The sequence below is a fragment of the Urtica dioica genome, chromosome 4, assembly GCF_054948205.1.
Source record: "Urtica dioica subsp. dioica isolate 48M chromosome 4, U.dioica_male_clone48M_v1_H2, whole genome shotgun sequence".
Taxonomy (NCBI): Eukaryota; Viridiplantae; Streptophyta; class Magnoliopsida; order Rosales; family Urticaceae; genus Urtica; species Urtica dioica.
Genome location: NC_142759.1, coordinates 954,042 through 976,726, shown reverse-complemented (window position 1 = coordinate 976,726; position 22,685 = coordinate 954,042). Strand labels below are relative to the sequence as shown.

At 35.5% G+C, this 22,685-nt stretch overlaps 2 protein-coding genes and 1 pseudogene across 16 annotated transcripts; 2 read left to right on the top strand and 1 right to left on the bottom strand.

Annotated features, from left to right (window-relative positions):
* Nucleotides 1–7,556: 7,556 nt before the first annotated feature.
* LOC149399029 (protein RMD5 homolog) lies at nucleotides 7,557–10,021 on the bottom strand. The gene is made up of 2 exons (XM_089610985.1): nucleotides 9,869–10,021; nucleotides 7,557–8,886 (listed from the first exon to the last, which is right to left on the bottom strand). The coding sequence occupies exon 2, from the start codon at nucleotides 8,871–8,873 to the stop codon at nucleotides 7,725–7,727; it is 1,149 nt and encodes a 382-aa protein (XP_089467111.1). The 5' UTR covers nucleotides 8,874–8,886; nucleotides 9,869–10,021; the 3' UTR covers nucleotides 7,557–7,724.
* Nucleotides 10,022–13,911: 3,890 nt separating this feature from the next.
* On the top strand, nucleotides 13,912–22,552 carry LOC149399027 (putative disease resistance protein RGA3). Of its 15 annotated transcripts, XR_016296353.1 has the most exons (11): nucleotides 13,914–14,398; nucleotides 17,124–17,202; nucleotides 17,296–17,522; nucleotides 17,788–17,976; nucleotides 20,221–20,425; nucleotides 20,846–20,924; nucleotides 21,019–21,757; nucleotides 21,870–22,128; nucleotides 22,235–22,302; nucleotides 22,378–22,436; nucleotides 22,529–22,552. XR_016296353.1 is itself a non-coding variant. In XM_089611007.1 (2 exons), exons 1-2 carry the CDS (start codon nucleotides 14,078–14,080, stop codon nucleotides 17,190–17,192), a joined length of 390 nt encoding a protein of 129 aa, XP_089467133.1. In that variant the 5' UTR covers nucleotides 13,912–14,077; the 3' UTR covers nucleotides 17,193–17,203. The 15 variants fall into 15 exon arrangements, 1 of the variants encoding a protein (XP_089467133.1); XR_016296361.1 differs by lacking the exon at nucleotides 22,529–22,552 and adding an exon at nucleotides 20,531–20,601 and having other exon boundaries at nucleotides 20,280–20,425; nucleotides 22,235–22,463; XR_016296356.1 differs by lacking the exon at nucleotides 22,529–22,552 and adding an exon at nucleotides 20,534–20,601 and having other exon boundaries at nucleotides 22,235–22,463.
* Nucleotides 14,415–16,865, top strand: LOC149399028 (disease resistance protein RGA2-like; annotated as a pseudogene).
* Nucleotides 22,553–22,685: the final 133 nt, after the last annotated feature.

Genomic DNA, 22,685 nt, shown 5'->3' with positions numbered 1-22,685 from the left:
CAAATCTTTTCATATAACACTGTTAGGAATCCCACATCGAAAGTAAATGAGAACTAACAAGAGCTTATAAAGGTCATGGGTTACTCCTCTCATTACCAATTGGTTTTGAGATGGAACCCCATGATACTTTCACATGGTATCAGAGCCCATTAAGCTCAAACGGGTATCCGATCCAATCGTTGGGATTCGGCCCAAGATGAGCGAACGCAAAGAGCCGCCATCTTGAGGGGGCGTGTTAGGAATCCCACATCGAAAGTAAATGGGAACTAACAAGAGCTTATAAAGGTCATGAGTTACTCCTCTCATTACCAATTGGTTTTGAGATGGAACCCCATGATACTTTCACAAACACGTACTATCCCAGTTATTGATAGCATTCTATAAGACTTTATGCGACTGAGTTGCGCTAAAAAAACAAATTATGTATTAGATCAAGGGCTCATATCTAAATGATGAAATTTGAAATCATAGTGATACAAAATCTGATGGTACAAACATCGGATTCATGTACAGATTATTAAAACATAAAAAACAAGAGAGACAAATAATAATAATAATAAAAAAACTATCCATTAGAGATGAATTCGACCGGCACGAGGAAGACGAGATCGTAGAGTCAAGAAGCTCACTATAATTACAAATTTAAAAAAAATCAAATCGTCCGAAAAAAAAAAATCAAACTAAAATGAAAGTCATGTAATGCTTATGACTATCAAGAGTCTTGTACAGCATAAGAGTTGTTACATTGTTTTTTTGTTTTTGTTTACATGATCATCGACGTCATGACACTTTTTTATTGCAGCATCTTGAAGGGTGTGAATGCTTGTCTCCGTTCTCAAGCTCTCAATGCGTCCTCTTGCTCAAGCAAAATCGCAAAAAGAAAAAAAAAAAAAAAAAAAAAAAAAAAAAAAAAAAAAAAAAAAAACTAAAACATAAAAAAAACATAATACGAGATCTGAAAGAAAAAAAAACGTAAAGCAAGCTATATATAGATTGTGCCAAGATCGGCGGCTTGGGATGGAGGTGACGATTCCAGGCATTAACATTCCCGTGTTTAAAAAAAAGACAATAGACATAAATAATTCATCCATGAAATAATCACAATTGCTCCACCGAATAAAATAGGGTTATTACAATTGATTTATTAAAATAAAACACGATTTGAATCGAATTTAGTCCGGCTGCAAGAATGGTGATTATGACTACCTTTTTTTTTTGTAACCAAAGAATACCGCCATTTATGTTTATTTTTTTGGTCAGTTGTAGAGAAATTAAGGGGTATGGGTGTCAGAGTGGAAATTGCGTTTGCTTTATCATTGTGTGCGATAAAGTCTGTTGTAACTTAGTCGTATACGTGGAATGTATTTGAAAGCAATTGATCGTAACGGTGTAACACCAATGTTGTAAATAAATGGTGCAATATTAAAACATTCGTCATAAAAATTTAGATACAATGATGTCACATTTACGATTTTTTTGAACTTTGACTACTTTATTAGTTATATACAAAATCCTGATTATTTTTAATTACCTATTTAGCTGTATAACACTATCGTTTACAAATTCTGTAAAATACAACACATAAAATGTCATGCATTTATTCACTCTATATTCTACAAATCCGTCAAACTATCAATCTCGTAGTTTACAGCACCGTGAAGAAAAAAGAATAATTTATTTTGGCCCGTGGGGATCAGCATTGCAGAAGAGAAAGAATCTCATAATTCTCTCCCTTTAAGAGACAATGCAGTGAAAGAGATGTGTTATTATTGCAAGGAAATAAATATATAAATAATCCCCAAAACATCTGATGCCAAAAATCACTTTAAAAACATCACCCACTCAGATGATTTTTACTTTTTATTTATTTATTTTTCTTTCTTTTCTTGCTGGTACCAAGGCCACTCGATGAGGTCTTGGCAAGAGACAAAAAAAAAAAAAAAAAATTCCTTGATCATTAATTAAAAAAAAATTAAAAATGAAGAAAAATATTTTTATTTATTTCGTATTTATCTTGACCTTTTTTTTTTCTTTCTTTAAAGCTTATGATTTTTTTTTAATATGATAGAATCTTTTTTATTGAAACAACTGTAAATAATAGAAAAAACTGTAAAACGAAGTATTCTTGAGATAATAAAATGTCCTATAAGAATATAAAAGATCGATGTATTTACAGTTATATTATGTTTACGTGACCCATCGAAAAAACTGTAAAACGAAGTATTCTTGAGATAATAAAATGTCCTATAAGAATATAAAAGATCGATGTATTTACAGTTATATTATGTTTACGTGACCCATCGAAAAAACTGTAAAACGAAGTATTCTTGAGATAATAAAATGTCCTATAAGAATATAAAAGATCGATGTATTTACAGTTATATTATGTTTACGTGACCCATCGTAAATATTCGATTTGACTAGTCTTTAGTGTGATCGTTAATTTTTTTGATTTTCTTATTTATATTCATGATTTATCGAACCTACCTTATATATATATATATATATATATATATATATATATATATATATATATATATATATATATATATACTCGAGCTAATAGAAGAATGGCATAATATTTAATAGTACAAAAATCATACATCTTTTATCACCGAAAGATAAGACCTCAAGACAATCAATATTCGATCCTAGCATCGGATGAAAGCACAACTCGTGTGAGCGTTTGACGGGTGGAAAACATATCACACTATATTTCAAGCAACTCAAAGGCTCTTTCATCATACTCTCAGAGGTTAATGGATGAACCATAACGCTCGAAGACCACCGGTCGTGGACAAAGATGTTCGAGTACCTGTACCACAAAAATTATCGAAAGAGAACTCGAACTCTGAGCACAAAAATCACCCTAAGATAGTGGACCAAACAACAAAAATCAAGTACGAAAGACGCATATAATTCCAAACACAAAACACTCTAGCAACATTAGAAGTTAATAAGTCCTTTATCCAAAACTTTTCTATCAGGGTCTTCTCCCCCAAGTCCATCCCGATTTGATCTCGCTCTTGGTCAAAACGCTATACTCCAAACCTCCCTAGCCATACATCAGCAAAGGGCCCAACATCGTTCCCAGTGACGAAGCGAGAATGGCATGCATCGTCATAAATCTCAAACCCTTGGGTAATGATGACCAAAGCCTCCATGAGACCCCTTAGAGACAAAAATCATCTCTGTGAATGGGAGGGAGATGTCATATTTGTCGAAAATGGTGACGGGGAAGACAGCTTCCACACAATGTCGTTCCCTTCTTCGAGGTCTTCCATAATTTTGACATTGACATATGAGTTGTAGCAAGCAGGCTCGGAGATCTCAACACTTGGGCTTATGATTTTGTTGTTTCTCATTCGATATGATTCCTAATTTTTCATGTTAAGTATATTATGTTTCAGTTCAGCATAAATCAACATATATATGATACTGTTTAGTATCCCCTCATAACAAATAAGATTAGACATAGATGGTATCAAATCAAGACTATTTAATATTCCTAATTCTTTGAACTCAGGCTACTCTTGAGTCTGAGATTGACTTTATTGCTTAAGAGTTAAGACCTTATTTGTGACAACAATTCATAGAGAAAGCTAGCGATTTCAATATCAATCTGCAATGTGATGAAAGTTTTTTTTTTAATTTTTTTTAAACATGGACAATACCACATAAATTTTATTAATAATTCATCTCTTGTGGTGAAAGAAAACCGTGGTTATAAGTATTATTAAGAATATGAGAATAATAAATAAAGAAAATAAAACAAGAGAGAGAGAGAGAGAGCATGGGAGATAGTTTACACACAAAATTTATGATGTCTTATGTCCCTTAGTGTCTTTCATAATTTTTCTACGAATGTAAAGAGGAAGGTTTGCATATTGAATAACAGACAAATTAGACGATGATTGTCCTAATTTACTTAAAGCAGCAGCAATGTTAAGGTAATGTCAAGAGGATTATAAGTAAATGTAAACAAAAAGAAAGAAAGAAAAAAAAAACACTAATCGGTCCTTTAGACTACTAACATGAATAATATTAATATATGTACATAGTTAACTCTGCCTTTAAACAATAATTTATATATTTGTAATACTTTGTCACATTGCTTTTATTTATTTGGACATGATAGAACTTGAATGGTGAAAGTTAGTGAGTGGGTTTTGGAGAAGGGAGAGACTAGGGGAGGGGATATGTGTTGGGCCAATGAGGATGGTGACGTTGACGAGTCAATTTATGGATTTGATGCCATTTATTATTATTATTTATTTATTTATTATTATTAATGCCCACATTGCAAATTCGTAAATGTGGTATGGTCAAGTTTTGTCTCATTTAGGGTAGGTTTCTTCCGTTTTTCCGTTTCTTCGGAAAATGAACCTTAACGCAGCTCTAGTATTGCTAACACTCTCGATAAATTCTTTATAGAAAAGAAAGAAAAAAATCCACTATGGTCCATAATGTTTTACAATATATCTAAAAGAACCATGGAAAAAATACATTGAAAAATCATCTTTTAGTTCGAACGTGAATAATTAGGCCTTTTATAAGTGAAAAAAATAAAATCAAAGTGTTCAAAGAGCTTGAAGATGAAAATGGAGATGATAAGAAAACGTGAAGTATTAAGATTAATATATAATCGGGTCCAAATAAGTTCAATATTGTAATTGAAACATTACCGAGTCTGTTTTTAAATATTGATACATTAGTGAGTGTATGTAATGATGCTTGGGATTAAAAACACCTTTTCAATTTGAAATTAATCTGAGAAGACCGCCTAATGAAATTTTAATTTGAATGTGTCTATATTATAAAAAAAACATCAAAATCTATACATTAAAAATATGAAATAGTTATAAGGATTAAAAATTTCTTATACTAGCACCTTAAGAGTTTATCAAGATTTTTATTGAAAGATAATTTTTCCTGTTAAAATTTGGAGGGACCAAAACATGAAACAAGCTGTACTCTCTATATAAGAGTTAATAAATTAAAGTGATCATAATTATAATAAATGAAGATATTAATATAACAAAGATTTGTTACAATTAGTCATTTTTGTAGCTCATTTTAAGATATTAGTCAAAATTTTATTTTAATACAAAAATAGTTCATTAAGTCCGCCGTAAATTAATTAACTAAAGTATAAATTAAATTTAATAGATTATTTTTTTAATAAAATAAAATTTGAGCTATTTATAAAAAAAGAGTGATTAAAAAAATTTATTTGGTTTTTATTTCCAATAATTAGATAGATCATTTTTCTTAGATCAGTTGATTAAAAAAATTTGTTTTCCTGATTAATTTTAAATGACACTAAAAAAAAAAGTATATCGAAGCTATCAAAGACCATATACCTTGTCGCTAAATGATGATTGTTGTAGACGATGGTAAATAAATCCCGGGGATATATTGGATGGTGAATTCGTCATTAGAATTGAATGCCATCGTACAGTCATACAACGCTTACAGCCCATCAAACCGAATCCCATAAAATGAATCGAACTTTTTTCTTTTGTAATAAATTAATTTTGAAATAATGCATGGAATGGAACAACTTCATTTAGTGGGCTTGATTGAGAAAAAGACCATTTAGAAAGCAATATATCATACAAACAAGTGCTTTGCTTGTATATTTTGGGACCCACTTTGATGTTGCCATTGTGTTAGAACTTTAGAAGAAGAATACATGCAACGAAGCTTCTTGATTAGTAGTGGATCTCTTCTCCTACATCTTCGTTCATTCTCCATCTTTGTTGATTAGAGAGTTTTAAAATATACCTTAAATTTAATTGGTATTTTATTTTCTAGATCTTGTATTTGAAATTACTAAACGCATATGAAAGAGGCACTTTTTCTCGACCGAACTTCCTTCTCGGGAATAATTCGGTTGAGATTTTAACGAGGTCCATCTACGCTTAAAAAAAATCAAATAAACAATCGATCAAACAAAAAAAAAATAAATGACACAGAGAATTGATAATCTTGTTCGATAATAAAACACATACTCATAAGAAGTCATATGTCCGGTGGTGAAAAAAAATATAATAATAATCAAGGGTACTTTGAAAGCACAACAATAGCAAGCTATTTCTTGAATCATGTGTTGATGTAGATTTTGAAGTCAGATAGACTGTCTTAAGAACAAGGTCGGCATGTATTGACCAAAAAGAAAATGAAAAAACCTGATTAAAACCCTAATTCTATTCGCGCATGAGGATAGATGATGAAGGCGATAAATTATTGCTCACCGCCGACATCGATTTTGTCAGCGCCTTAACCCAAGATCGGGAAACTGTATTTAGGCCCTAAAGTCCTTGGAGCCTGCTTGTTTTTGCACATATTACTGTGGCTTATATGAAAACTTCATAGTCAACGATATTCATTTTGCTAGCTATATGAATTTTAATTTTATTTTATAGTATCATAGCTTCATGTTTGGACTGAAACACTTTTCATTTTGTTTTCTAGTTTTACTTTTAAGTAACTGTGTTTAATGTTTGGACTGAATTTCTGGTATATTTTTGTGTTCGTGACATGTAACTTGACATTGTATGTGTTCCAACTAATATTTTTGGTTCGTTTGTATCTGCATTTTTACATCCCGCCGTCATGCAAAAGATAGGCGCTGAAAGTTATTCCACCAGATTGTTTAAGGTAAAAAAGTTACAAAATAATCTCTGGCTCATCATAATTTTTCATGAAAAAATTCGGCTATAAAAACTTGATTGTTTTTATTTTTTGGAATCCTTGGTTAGTAGTTTATTACATTGTTAGTCTATTCTCTTAAGTCATTCGATCTTTTTCTTTAGTTAAATATTATTTTTGAGCTAATCATATCCATATAAGTATAGTTCATTGCATATAAGGATAAGTTTAAAATATATTTTAATTTAACAAAGATATTTTTTTCTTTTATTTACTTTAACTTTAACTTGTGTCGAAGAATTTCCTCACATTCTACTATTTCCGCAACAAAGTGCTCATCTTCAGAGAGGCACGTCACTACCCAAGTAAGAGCGAGAAGTACACTTATCACGAGTTTCATTAGTCCTACTAGTTTTCTTTTCTTGGTTCGGGACACTTGAAATTCTCTCTACTATTTGCGTGAAAAAACTGTGAGAGACGAAAGAGTAATTGCACCATTAGTTTGATAGTAGTAAGTAGATAATTGTATCAAGTTGTAATCGTCAAAATCTTCAATTTGAACCGTACTACAACTTGGTCCTGGTATAATTTTTTTTTTTTTGGATAACCTCATTGCTTAGTTAAAAAATAAAAAATAAAAAAACACAAACGAATCTTGCCATACACGTAGTGACACCATTTTTGAAACCATGGTGTTCAGTAGTGCAATAATTTTAATGGTAAAACAGTTCATCTGCCAAAGTCTGAACTTGGCTTACCTATCAAGCAACGAAGGAACAAACATTGTACTCATATAATCGATGGCTTACCTATTTGGTTTGTAGTTATTTTTTGTTATTATATTATTTTTGGCTTCATTTCTCTGTTAATGACTAAAAGAAAGCAATTTTTACCACTTCAGATTGATTAGTTTTCTGCTTTTTAAGACAGTCTTCCATTGCTGAGGCAAGAACAAAAAAGAATGAATATTATCTATATATACAAAGACAAACTACAAAGTACCAAACAACAACATGCAGATACAACAACACTGAAAAAAGGAAAAAACGACATTACCAATTATACCCCTATCAGAAGTAGAGCCTTTTGCATTCCGCGGAATCCACGTCGGAAGGGCAATATGGGCACTTGAAAGATCTCGTCCCGTTCTTCGACATCTTCGTGACCGACTGCTTCGAGATCACGTGGCCGCACTTCATCATCATCGCCGGATTCTCCTCCGTTGACTGTTCCTTGGAGACCGGGCACACGAACACCGAGTGGAACTGAAACTCCCGCCCGATCTCCACCGGGACCGGAAGCTCCTTCATGGCCTCCCAGTCCTCTCTCTGCCGCCTCTTTCCGGCCACCACCGCCACGAACTTCAGCAGCGCCGGCAAGGCCTGAGCTCCGGCCGCCACCGCCACCTCCAACGGGCTCTCGTGGGCCCACCCCGAAACCCCGCAGAACTGCCGGGAAAACTCTCCGGCGACCCTGTCCCAATTCTCCGGCGAGAGCACGCTCCGGTACGGCGACCGGTCGAGCCGCCCGGCCCAGATGAGGCACGCCACGAGCTTCTGGACCTCCGACATGTGGTCGCCGGCGAACGGGGAGAGGTGGGCCCGGGCGTACTCGAGAGCCTCTTCTTTGCTCCGGCTCTGGAGAATCTCGATGAACTGAAGCCCGTGGAGCCTCAGAGAGAGGTCCGACCCGTTCCGTCTGAGCTCGTCGGAGTTCTCGGCCGCCCAACTCAGGGCTGGCTCGAGGTCGCGGCGCTTCATGGCTTCGAGTATTCGGTACATCTCTTCGAACGTCGGTTTCGTCTCGCAGTCGAGTTTCGTGTCCCGGGTCTCGGCCGCAAAGCAGTCTCCGGCGCTGAACAGGCCTTGCCGGTAGAGATGGTCGGCGATTATCTGGTTGAGCGCGTGGGAGTCGAACTCGGTGTTTCTGTAGGCTTTCGCTATGTCGGGATTAAAAGTCTTCTCGACGAGCTTTGTGTACTTGCTTAACGCTACGTTTAGTTCTCTCTGTGTGGCTTCCATCTGAGTGAGCAGACCCGAATCTTTCAGCTTAACTTTTAGGTCATTGAGAACGTTGAGCTCATTTCCCGATTGCAGTTTTTGTAGGACATCCTCTATTTCTTGGTCAATCTGATCGATGACTTCCTGAGCTTTGGAGCGTGATAGCTTCTGCTTCTTCGTAACTCGATCAAATGCCTCCTTAACTATATTGAGCTCCATTTAAGCCACAATTCTGTGTATAGCCCAAATATCCGCGAGAAAACAAAACGGAACTTCATTATAAGCCGATACCATTCAGAAAACCAACAGAAACAAGAAAATAAAGAGAGAAAATGAACCACAAATGATAAAACTAATTAGTATTACATCTAATAGTGACATAATATACCGTTGATGTATGTTAGAAAAAAAAAAAAAAAAAAAAAAAAAAAAAACTTATCTCTAAAGATTGTTTAAGCATACAAGGAATAAATAAGCTAGAGCAATCGAACTTCTCGTCGCAGATGTTTCAGTTAAACCGCAAAGTAATAAGTCATGAAGAATGAACAAATATCATATTCAAAACATCAATATAGACAATGACATTGATCTTGAATGCAAATCGAGGACATCAAAACGGCATTGAACGCATACTATTTTTTCCCAGAATTTCGAACACATCTAAGCCATATCAGATAAAGATACATACTGCTAAGAAAGATCATTGCCTGACTCCAGAAGAAAGAAGTGTTTCATTGAGACATGAACAAGATCAAACAATATATCTTAAAGAAATCATTATAATTGAATCTTTTCAATTTGCAACTCAAACCAAGTTATTTAACAAGCAGTGAGTGAGTGTGTGTGGCGATATGTTACCCAAAGGACGACTATCAAAGAAAATAAGCTGTTATTCCCAATTCCCGATCGCACTTTGAATTTCAAGATCTACGCACTGAATTATTTCCTAATTTTGTTTTTCTCCGTTCTTTCCCAGTCCAGGGACATTTTGAAGAAAACGAAACAAATTCGATCACAAAAACCATATCAATCAATGAATGACGCTCTTGAGTTCGACGCAATCTGAGATATTTTTTCGAAACCGAATGAGGTGAGTAATATTCGAAACAGTATGTGAACACGAACGACATGTCTCAGATAAAATCTTTGCACCGATATACACGAATCACGAGATACATATACATTCGAAACATGAGAGAGAAAGAGAGATTAACCTTGATGATTAAGAAGTGGAAAGTGTGAAGAACACCAAAGAGGAAAGATTCGAGAAATTCAGCGACTTCAATGGATACAGACAGTGTGTGTTTATGTATCCCTTGCTTCTCTTTTTTTTTTCTTTTCATTTTTTATTTTTTCAGGCAGATTCGAGAACGGACGATGGTTGAATCTGAACCGTCCATTCCTAAGTCGGCTACAAGTTTTTCCCTGCAGCGATCGATCAGAGGACCGTACGAAAAAACGACTCATCGTTTTATTCTTCCACAATCATTAATTTCCTATGTCGTCGGGGATCGAAAAGTCGCTACGTTTGCGTTACAAAATCAATTACGACGGTTAAAATGAAATAGAGCACCCACTTTCCATATCATTACAGTGATATTTTTTTTATTTTAGATCAGATTAATTTCACAAACGCATAAAAGCGTATTTCTTGAGAAAAGAAAGAAAAACTAATAACTGATTTTTTTTAAGCGTTGGAAAGGGGACTCACTACTCGCATTAAAAAACATCCCTTAAAAAACAAATAGTCAATATATTACACGCATTCTTAAACACGTAATAATCTAAATGAATCTCCCTAATAATAATAATAATAATAGTAATCTAAATGAATCTTTTTCTTTTATAGGAATACATTTTTCGTTCATATATAAAATTTACAGTGTAATGAAAGCTCACTAAGAATGAGGCAATAATTAGTTTTAGTAAGAACAACAAACAATTCAAAGGCAAATGGAAAAAAAATAATGCTACGAAGACCTAAATTTCAGACTTCAAACAAAGATTTTTGTTGTCTTCTACTTGGTGGCATGCCCTCAAGTTTGGATTCTGTTTTCCGGTGACCAAATCGATTTCTATATTGCAGTCGGATTTGATAATACACAACCTGTAGGGTAATCATGGGAAAACGGAACTAAAGAAAACTGTAATATTAACACTATTTACGAAACTCGTAATTTCGTTCTGGTAGTTAACGAAATTAAAATTTGCAGTACTGTTCATCCATTTTTTTTTATAATTAGATATATTTTAGTTTTTTTTTTAATTCCGTGAATAGTACTGAAAATCACCTGAAGAAAGCTTCTACTTCTAATAAACCGAAATTCCAGTCTTTAATAATCGGAAACCCTATTTTTCGTTAAGGACCAGATTTTTCTGTCATTAGAAGTAGAATTTCCACTTCCAACCGATGCCCATGATTATTACAGCGAAAAGTTTATGGCGTAACGTAATAAACCAAAATTTTGTAAATAGTACCGAAAATCACCGGAATGAAGCTTATATTCTAATCAAACGAAATTCTGGTCCTTAATGATCGGAAACCTTATTTTCGTTAAGGATCGAATTTTCGGTCATTAGAAGTAGAATTTTTACTTTCAACCGATGCCCATGATTATTACAGCGAAAAGTTTATGGCGGATAGAAGATTGAAAACTTTAGTGAGTGTAGGATTTTGTGATGATAATAAATGTGGAAAAGTAAATAACAACTTTCTAATACTTGAATTTAGGAGAACAAAGATTCTAAATAATATAAATAAAAATTCATCCAAATAAAATTATCGTCTACAATATAGAGCATAATTAAGTTATTTTAATAGCTCAACCTATTCAATAATGTTTAAAATATAGAGTGAATCAAATGTACGCGAACTAACTATATTTTAAAATATTAAATCTAATTTATCTATCACTACAGTGATAAAAAAAAAATGCGTATCCAATACAATTCTATCATCACTTGAAAAAAAGTCCTTTAAAAGGTTGGGAAGTCGCTTTTTAAAGGTCGAAAAATCGCTTTAAATATTAACCAAGTAATCTTTAGTAGTTTTAAATTTTATTTTTTACATAAATTTTTAGTAACCCCTTTTAGCTCATCTTACATATACTTAAAATTGGATCGGTTCAGTTCGGTTTTGGCCATTTTTCGTATTCGAATCCAAATTTTCGATTTTAAAATTGGTCAAATAATTTTGTCCAACTTAGTCCAAAACCAAAATTTAGCTATCCGAATATGCGGTTATCCAATTTCTTAAATCCAATATCCATTTTTATTATCCGATTTTCAAAATTTGGTTACATGGTTCTTTAAAATCTGGATCCACTTTTAAAACTGGTTTAAAAACATCGGCTATCTTGTTCTTAAAATTAATAATTATAAAATTACTACAATTATCATAATCCAAGTAAAAATGAATAATACAATTATAGAGTGATTATTAAAATAATCCGTTAAATATCTAATATCTAATTTTTTCAAAACTAAAAAATCGATATTCGGTTTAGTTTTTAAAACTGCATTGGTTATCTGAATCCGAATTTGGTTATAAAACGTAGCACCGATTTTTGATTTTGAATCCGTTCGATTTTTAGTTTCATCTGATTTTGGGTTTGGTTTTGTATAACCCTAATATAAGGAACCTATAAATGCAGGCTATTTGAAACAAGCAATGACAATAGCTGTAAAGGAAAATATAGCAGTGGTAATTAAATAGTATGATATGCTTTTTCTTTACAAGAATCCAAGGTTGTGGGGTATTTGTCATCAATACTCACTAGCCCATATTTATTGTATCCCTTACTTATGTGTCTTGTAGTAAAAAAAAAGTTGTTCTTAAACAAGGTTCGATAAAAATCAGCGACGGCGCCGCTGTCGGAACAAAAAGGCCGACGAAGAGCAATTTTTTTTTCGTTTTGTTGTCGTTTTTTGTTTTTTTTATTGTTTTTTCGCCGAATGTCGTCGTTTTTCGATTTTATGTCGTCATTTTTCGTTTCGTTTTTTTGTCGTTTTTGGAGCTAGTAGTCGTTTTCTTAAAAATTGAGAGAACTTGACATATATGAGATGGTCTCCCTTACTTATGTGTCTCATAGTAAAAAAAAAATGTTCTTGAACAAGGTTCTAAATTCCGACAAAACTCGGCGGCGGCACCGCTGCCGGAGCAAAAACGGCCGACGAAGAGCATTTTTTTTCATTTTTTCTTGTTTTTGTTTTTCAATTTTCTGTCGTTTTCGGAGTCTGTATGGATCAAGTTGACAACTTGTTACATTTTATACAATTTTAATATAAGATATGTAAATAGAAAACTTTCATATATAAATCAATATAGAAAGAAAAATAAAATAATAAAATATAAATATTATGAATTAAGTTATAAAAAAATGTCACATATAAATTATACAGATATATATATATATATACTTATGTATATACATATATACAACTATATATATATATATATATATATATATATGTATTGGGTATAAATACGTTGCGATTGAAATTAACAAGAGTATTTGATGTGATATTGGAGTAAAACCAATTAGGTATTGAAGATTATAAAATATTAATAGTATAAATTTTAAATTTAAAAATTGAAAGATACATATATATATATATATATATATATATATATTTAACATATTATATAACATTATTTCCGTTCGGTTTCCATGGAAAACGGCATATCAATTGATTTTTTTCGTTTAATTTTCCGTTGGCGTGTCGATTTTCATTGAATCAGGAGGTTCGAAACGATATCAAAAACGGTATTTCGAACCTTGTTCTTGATCCTATTTAAGGTCCTCTTAATGCGTTCATACAGCTTTAATGAGAAAGATTTTAGTTCTACGAATTTATTCAATAATAATGTTTCACCACTCACACGAGAATATTAGCAGATGCTATCGTCTACTAATTTTAAACGTGTTTTTTTTTTTTTTGCTTTAACTTGGGAATGTGGCATAGCATGGTAGCACACAATAGTCAAAAACCCATTTTTAATTATTGTAATAGAATATAGCAACCACTGTTCTGTGCATTATTTAATATAAAGACAATGTTTATACAAGTTTTTTGACAAGTCGTGTTCACTCATTTATTTATTAGCATGTGCAGTCAAGACCCCACTATCACTATGAGTGTGAACATAAATATGCATTCAAAACTCGTTCAATACAGCCAATCAATAAGACAAGGGTACTAGCTGTAAAGGAAAACATGGCAGCTGGTAATGAAATATTATTGGATTTCACTTTCAGACATTATTGGTGAGGATCAATGACTCGCCTGGCCCACCATGACTCAATAAATATCATCAGCCATGTCAAGAATGAGCACCAGCAGAGACCCTAAAACACAACCTTTGAGTGAGCATTAGAGTGAGTGAGTGAGTTGAGCTGTGAAGAAATTTCCAAAGTGGGAAGATGGCTGAAGCTGTGGTTTCGGGGCTGATTCAGATGGCAATCGATGGAATCGGAGGGGAGTTCAAGCTGGTGAGTGGAGTCGACGAAGATGTCAAAAAGCTGAAGACCAATCTTGTGCTCATTCAAGCTGTTCTTCAGGACGCCGAGCAGAAGCAACACTTGGGCAATGAAGCTGTGAAAATATGGCTTAAGGAGCTCAAGAACACTGCGGAGAAGATGGAGAACGTTCTGGACGAGTGGAGCACGGCTGTTCTTGAAGACGAGATCAAGAAAGAAGAAGACAAAGCTCTGGATAATTCTTCTTCTTCTTCAAACAAGAAGGTGCGTTTTTCAGTTTCTGTCTCTGGCTTATCTTCAACAAAAGATCGCCTCGTTATGTACCGTGATATTGCTCACAAAATTAAGGAACTTAATGAAGAGTTGACTACGATTTTAAAAAAAAAAGATAGTTACAATCTCAACATAAACACTGTTGTTGAGAGGCCTAGGCCGCCTCAGTCAATCTCCTTTGTCAATGAGACCAAAATTCATGGTCGAGACGAGGAAAAGAGTGTTTTAGTGAGCAAGTTATTGTGCGAGAGCAGTACCGATGAGGATGATGGGATATCGTCCCGTCATATCATCCCCATTGTGGGACCGGGGGGTCTCGGAAAAACTACTCTCGCCCAACTTGCTTATAATGATGAGGCAGTTAAGTCCCACTTTGATAAGCGAGCTTGGGTGTGCGTCTCCGATCCTTTCGACGACATCAAGGTCGCGAAAGCGATCGCTGAAGAGCTTGGAAGCTCTACTCAACGCCCTGAACTGAATGCCGTTGTCGAACTCATCCGTGAGTCCATAGAGGGAAAAAGAGTTCTCATTGTCTTGGACGATGTCTGGCTTGAAAACCATAATAGATGGGAGAGTTTAGGAGATGTTCTTATGGAAGGGGGTAGCGGAAGCCGGGTTTTAGTGACCACGAGAAAGCAAGAAGTTGTGAGGATGATGGGAGTGCCCACAAACCAGATCATTAGTCTAAAAATGTTGAGTGAAGATCATTGCTGGTCGATTTTCAGACAATTGGCATTCATTGGGAAGGGAGACGAGGAGCGTCGACAGCTAGAACCTATCGGCCGGAAAATCGCTGCTAAATCGCGAGGCTCGCCTTTAGTTGCTAAGACTCTTGGAAGTCTTGTGCGGTTTAAAAAGACGACGAGTCAGTGGGAAGACATTTTGGGTAGTCAACTGTGGGAGTCTGCTAAAGTTAAGGAGGTTTTTGCTCCTTTTCTGCTAAGTTACTACGATCTTCCACCGCTGGAAAAACGCTGCTTTTTGTTTTGTTCGGTGTTTCCTCAAGACTATGTTATAGTGAGAGATGATCTAATCGAGATGTGGATGTCTCACGGTTATTTAGGCCGAGGAGTAGATTCGTGGAAACTAGGTCGAGATTGTTTCGAGAGTTTGGCTATGCGGTCGTTTTTTCAAGAAATCAATGAGGATACATATTTTGGAGACGTTGAGTGCAAAATGCATGACATAGTTCATGATTTTGCCCATTTTTTGACGGGCGATGAATACGTTTATATGGAAATTGACAAAGACGGAAGAAAACACTCGTCACTTGACTCTCAAAGGGTTTCTTCCTAATTCATTAGGAAATGCGAACAAATTGCGCACGCTTTTCTTCCTACCAAGATGGGGTGGAGGCCTCGAAGTGATGTTAGTGTTTCCTCAACTTACATGTCTTCGGACTTTGAGTTTGGTGAATTGCAATTTGGAACGATTATCAGAGGATATTGGTCTATTGAAACACTTGAGATATCTAGACTTATCTAACAGCTATAGTTTGAGAGAATTGCCGAAGAAACTATTCGACCTCTGTAATCTGGAGACCTTGAAACTCAAGTGGTGCCGTAGCCTAAAAGCACTACCAGAGTGCATCTCAAAACTAGTCAGCCTAAAACATCTCTACATATGGGGGTGTCGGAAGTTAGAGGGGCTTCCGAAAGGGTTAGGAAAAATAAGTGGTTTGCAAAGTCTAGACATGATAGTGGTGCCCAAGGAGAGGGGATCCTATCTACACATTGGAGATCTCAAACACCTTCAGTTTCGAGGGTTTCTAAGGATTCAAGGGTGTGGAAGAAACACAGGGTTGACAGTGGATGATGTCGCGGAGATGAACCTCCCGCATGTGCTTAAGTTGGAGTTGATCTTCAACAATCACAACGACACCGAAATCCTGAGTTCCATTCATCCACATCCCAATTTGAAATCTCTGCGAATTCATAATTACTTGGGTCTCACCGCGTGGCCCGCTTGGATGATGTCTCTTTCCAATCTCACCCGTCTTAGATTATCTGGATTCGAGAATTGCGAGACTTTACCTCCGCTTGGGAAATTGCCTTCACTTAAGGAACTAGTACTGTGGAGCTTCTCCAAGATGTGTAGGGTGGGTGAAGAATTCCTCGGAATCACTGAAGCCGATCGACAGGTCATTTCATTTCCGAAATTGGAAGAGCTTACTTTCAAATACCATTCGGAGTGGAGAGTGTGGGAAGGATGTTGCACAAAGACGACAACAGAAATCATGCCATATCTACGCAAATTGAGCATTGAAGATTGTCCAAGCCTTGAAACACTACCAGAGTTTCTGAAAATGACGCCACTGCAAGAGCTGTCCATCATTAGATCCCATCCTCTTCGAACTACCTTGGAATGGCACAAGATTTCGCATGTCCCCAACATCCTGTTCGGTGGCAGACGCGTGCGGAAAGATGGTGTTTGGATTCAAACAGACGAGACCGAGTGAGACAACTTTCTGGTAATTTCATTTTGTCTTTTCTTCCTCCAAAAAAAATCATGTCTAGTATTATTATACAGATCAAACACTTGGATTAGCTTTTTTCCTCTTATCATTTTCAAGATCTAAAAACAGAATTTTTCTTCTCTTGTGATTCTCGCAATGATGTTTTTGTTTTGAACAAGTGTATTCGATTTGATTTATGTAACCTTAGTTGATGATCATGATCATAGACCATAGCTGGATTTTCTAATATTTGATTTCCAGGTGACCATCGCTTATGGGGCTTTCAATTTAACTTCTCAAGTTCGAGAACATCGATTGGAACAAGATTAATGAAAAATGGGTATGCGAAGAGTGCTCATTTAAATCAACGGGCAATCAGTTTCCCTTGTTCTATAAGCTAAATCCAATGCTTGATTATTGAAAAAACTTGCAGGAGAACAGTACTGGACATGCAGCGATGGATTGCAAATAGTCTGATGTTTAATCATGTTATGCGAAAATTCAATCAGTCTCGTACGTACGTTAAAGCCAAGCTTCTTCTTCCTCACTACACTTTTCGGTTCAGTCCTTTTCTTCCTTCCCCAATTCTTGAGAAAATCCGAGCCGTCTTCCGAGTCTCTGCCATATATGAGCCTAGCCGAGCCTTCCCTTGACTATCTGGTATTTTTCTAATCTTTTTGTTGTGACTCTAATTTTTTACGTTTACCTTTGTTTTGTTTTGGTAACTCTATCATAAATTCATAATCCACTAAGTATAGACTAATTTCTGCTGTTGTAAATGCGATCTAGCTACCGATGAAGCCTCTCTCAGTTTCTTTAATTTTTGAATGTGCGCTATGTGTTTGAGAGTTTGTTGTTAGCATTCAGTTTGATGTACTGTTCTTTTCCATTGTTGTTCTTGATTTGATGTGATTAATTATATCAGATTTCGCCTACAGACACCGATTGGAATTCATTCGGTGATACTCCTGATTAATTATTAGTAATTATTGATCAGTTGTTTCATAAGATAGTGGTACTAGTACAGAATAGAGAGTAGTGAAAAAAGCAGAGCTCAATCTTAGCCACAACAAACTCACGCACACCCATTCCAAACCTTCTTCCCTCAGAAAAGGTCTCTCTCTCTCTCTCTCTCTCTCTCTCCCCTAAAGACTGAAGCTTGATCTTCTTCTTTTATGAGTAAAGTTTGAATCTTGAGATTTTTGGTTGATATATGGTTGGTTTTGGTGTAGAGCTCCAAGGGAAAGAGACTAAAGCCTATAACTTTTTGGACCAAATATTTCGAAACGGGCGTGGGTCAGAAGTACACGCAAGGGTTGAGAAGCTTAAAGATCGACAATCAGGTCCTACTCGATAATTACGTTCAGGGACGGAGTGTCTCCACAGGTTCTTGTCTCAGGGCTCTGCAGATTCGCTCCAAGCGCTCCAAGGAGATTCACAAGTGAGTTCGACAAACTTGTTTTTCAGTTTTGCTCGATCTTTGTTTTTTTAATTGTTCTCTTTTGTTCCCTTATTAATCATTGGGGTAATATGTGAATCGAACCACAGATACGCATTGTTCTTCCCAAGCATGAACACTTGAAAAATATGATGGCACAACATCTGAAAAAGAATTGGTAAATTCGCATACAAAGTTGTTGCCTTTGGTTTTCCTTGATGTGATCGTAGTTTTGTTGAACTTAACGTAATAGGTTAAATCAGCTTGCTCAACACTTAAATGGACATAGACTTGCGCGGTGCTCTCCTTTCAGGTAAGCCCTTTATGTGTATTTGTCGAAGTATCTTCTTATTGTTAATATTGTTATTATCATTTTCTTAAACTAAAGCCTACTCTGTGTGTTTTCAGTTATTGACTGTAAAACTGCTTTTCTCACCGGGGTGAGTGGCATTATGAATGATAAGTTTCAAGGTAAAACTCTTTTTTTTTGCCTAAATCATAACTCGTTTTTGTTTTATCGCCTAACTTTGATGGACTATCTTCCAGTTGTGCCCAAGAAGTGTTCCGTCTTCGTTTTCCAATTCGATACATGGAAGGTGACTTTGTTCGGGGACAATCTCACCTCAAGAAATACCACTAGACTATGACTCGTAGAAGAAATATTTCAGACTTTCAAGCGGATTTTCCTTGGTTCCAAATCCTTTACAGGTCTCTCTTTGGGTATCAAATTGACAATCTAAGTTACTTATGAGCCTGGTAACAACCAATTCTTATTGACTTGGAGAAAAATTATCACTTTTATCATATTCTAATTCTCCATATCAAGCACTTGCGTTAGCTTTTTGACTTGGAGATTTCAATATCCACTTTTAATATTTAAAAAAAAATACTGGCCTTCTCTGGTGGTGATGCTTTCTTTTGGAATCAGTTTCCCTTATTCTATAAGCTAAATCCAATTCTTGTTTGTTGAAATTACTTGCAGGAGAACAGTACTGAACATACAACGATTGACTGCAAATGCAAATAGTCTGATGTTTATTTTGTAAAGAGAAAGAAAAGTTTAAATCTCGTCATCTGTATTTGTCTGGGTTCTCTTAGATCAGTCCGGTCTAATCTGGCTTCCACAATTCCTGAGAAAATTGGAGCCGTCTTCCGAATCTCTGCCGTTTTTGAGCCGATTCCTCATCTGGTATTTTTCTAATCTATTTGTTTGATTCAACTTTTTTCCTGTTTTCTTGGTAACTCTATCATAAATTCATAATTAATTTTCATTGATATAAAAAAAGTTACCAACCCTTGTTCATCAGGAGAAGTACACTTAGTCCAGACTAATTTCTGCTGTTTTAAATGCGGTCTAGCTTCGTTGTATATGGCCGATGAAGACTTTCTTAAGTTTCTTTCATTAATTAATTTGTTGTATATGGCCGGTTGGAGTTCATCTTTGTGATAATCTTGATTGATTATTAGTAACTTTTTGTCCGTTTTGTTCATAGATAGTAATACTAGTAGAGAGGTTATATTCGCGATGGCCGAGAAGAAGATGATCCACGGAGATTAAAAGCAGCAAAGTTTGGCCGTGTTATAGCGGCGATTCGCAGCTGCGAAAACAGAGCTCAATCTTAGCCACAACAAACTCACGCACACCCATTCCAAACCTTCTTCCCTCAGAAAAAGTCTCTCTCTCTCTCTCTCTCTCTCTCTCTCTCTTAAAAAGACTGAAGCTTGATCTTCTTCTGTTATGAGTAAAGTCTGAATCTTTATTGGTTTGAGGCTATTTCTATGCTTCTTCCTTTTTGTAGTTCCAACTATTTTTTGTTACATATATATATATATATATATATATGTGAGAATTTAATTATGTTTTATATATATGGTTGAATCTTGAGATTTTTGGTTGATATACGGTTGGTTTTGGTGTAGAGCTCTGATGGGAAAGAGAGTAGAGTCAATAACAATTTGGACCAAATATGTCATAACAGGGAGGTAGATCAGAAATACACGTAAGGGTTGAGAAGCTTAAAGATCGATAATTGGGTCCTTCTCGATAATTACACTCAGGGACGGAGTGTCTCCACTGTTCATGAAACAAGAACGGGACGTTCGATTTGCCCAAGGAGTTCCACAAGTGAGTTCGATAACTTGTTATTGGGTTTTCCTCGATCTTGATTTTGTGAATTGTTATCTTTTGTTCCCTTAGTAATCATTTTGGCAATATGTGATCATCGGACAGCAGATACAAATTGTTCTTGCCCGTGCATGAACACTGGAAAAATATGATGGCACAACATCTGTAAAAGATGGGTAATTTACATACAAAGTTGTTTCCTTTGGTTTTCCCTAATACCGATCAAACACTTGCATTAGCTTTTTTCCTCTGAAGATTTCAAGATCCAATTTGAAAAGAGCAAAAACATAATTTTTCTTCTCTTGTGATTCTCGCAATGATGTTTTCCTTTGAACAAGTGTATTCGATTTGATTTATGTAACCTTAGTTGATGATCATGATCATAGACCATAGCTGGATTTTCTAATATTTGATTTCCAGGTGACCATCGCTTATGGGGCTTTCAATTTAACTTCTCAAGTTCGAGAACATCGATTGGAACAAGATTAATGAAAAATGGGTATGAGAAGAGTGCTCATTTAAATCAACGTGCAATCAGTTCCCCTTGTTCTATAAGCTAAAATCCAATGCTTGATTATTGAAAAAACTTGCAGGAGAACAGTACTGGACATGCAGCGATGGATTGCAAATAGTCTGATGTTTAATCATGTTATGCAAAAATTCAATCAGTCTCGTACGTACGTTAAAGCCAAGCTTCTTCTTCCTCACTACACTTTTCGGTTCAGTCCTTTTCTTCCTTCCCCAATTCTTGAGAAAATCCGAGCCGTCTTCCGAGTCTCTGCCATATATGAGCCTAGCCGAGCCTTCCCTTGACTATCTGGTATTTTTCTAATCTTTTTGTTGTGACTCTAATTTTTTACGTTTACCTTTGTTTTGTTTTGGTAACTCTATCATAAATTCATAATCCACTAATTTCATTGATATATATAAAATAAAAAATAAAATAAAAAATCATCAACCCTTGTTCATCTTCTGCTGTTGTAAATGCGGTCTAGCTACCGATGAAGCCTCTCTCAGTTTCTTTAATTTTTTAATGCAGGCTATGTGTTTGAGAATTTGTTGTTAGTATTCTTGATTAGATGTGATTAATTATATCAGATGTCGCCTACAGACACCGATTGGAATTCATTTCGGTGATACTCCTGATTGATTATTAGTAATTATTGATCCGTTGTTTCATAAGATAGTGGTACTAGTACAGAGTAGAGAGGTGATACTTGCAATGGCGAGAAGAAGTCGGGGCCGCGATTCGCTGCTGTGAAAAAAGCAGAGCTCAATCTTAGCCACAACAAACTCACGCACACCCATTCCAAACTTCTTCCCTCAGAAAAGGTCTCTCTCTCTCTCTCTCTCTCCCCTAAAGACCGAAGCTTGATCTTCTTCTTTTATGAGTAAAGTTTGAATCTTGAGATTTTTGGTTGATATATGGTTGGTTTTGGTGTAGAGATCCGATGGGAAAGAGACTTAAGTCTATAACTTTTTGGACCAAATATTTCGAAATGGGCGCGGGTCAGAAGTACACGCAAGGGTCGAGAAGCTTAAAGATCGACAATCAGGTCCTACTCGATAATTACGCTCAGGGACGGAGTCTCCACTGGTTCTTGTCTCAGGGCTCTGCAGATTCGCTCCAAGCGCTCCAAAAAGCACGTCCATGAAACAAACAAGAATAACGGGGCGTTGTATTTTCCCAAGGAGTTTCACAAGTGAGTTCGACAAACTTGTTTTCAGTTTTGCTCGATCTTTGTTTTTTTAATTGTTCTCTTTTGTTCCCTTATTAATCGTTGGGGTAATATGTGAATCGGACCACAGATACGCATTATTCTTCCCAAGCATGAACACTTGAAAAATATGATGGCACAACATCTGAAAAAGAATTGGTAAATTCGCATACAAAGTTGTTGCCTTTGGTTTTCCTTGATGTGATCGTAGTTTTGTTGAACTTAACGTAATAGGTTAAATCAGTTTGCTCAACATTTTATGGACATAGACTTGCACGGTGCTCTTCTTTCAGGTAAACCCTTTATGTGTATTTGTCGAAGTAGCTTCTTATATTTATTGTTATTATCATTTTCTTAAACTAAAGCCTAGTCTGTGTGTTTTCAGTTATTGACTGCAAACTGCTTCTCTTCGCTGGGGTGAGTGGCATTATGAATGATAAGATTAAAAATGTCAGCAACTGATATCGCGACTGAAATGTTTGCTACATCTTTGGTCAGTAAATACATGTCACGCCAAATAAATGCATATCCTAAAAATTAAC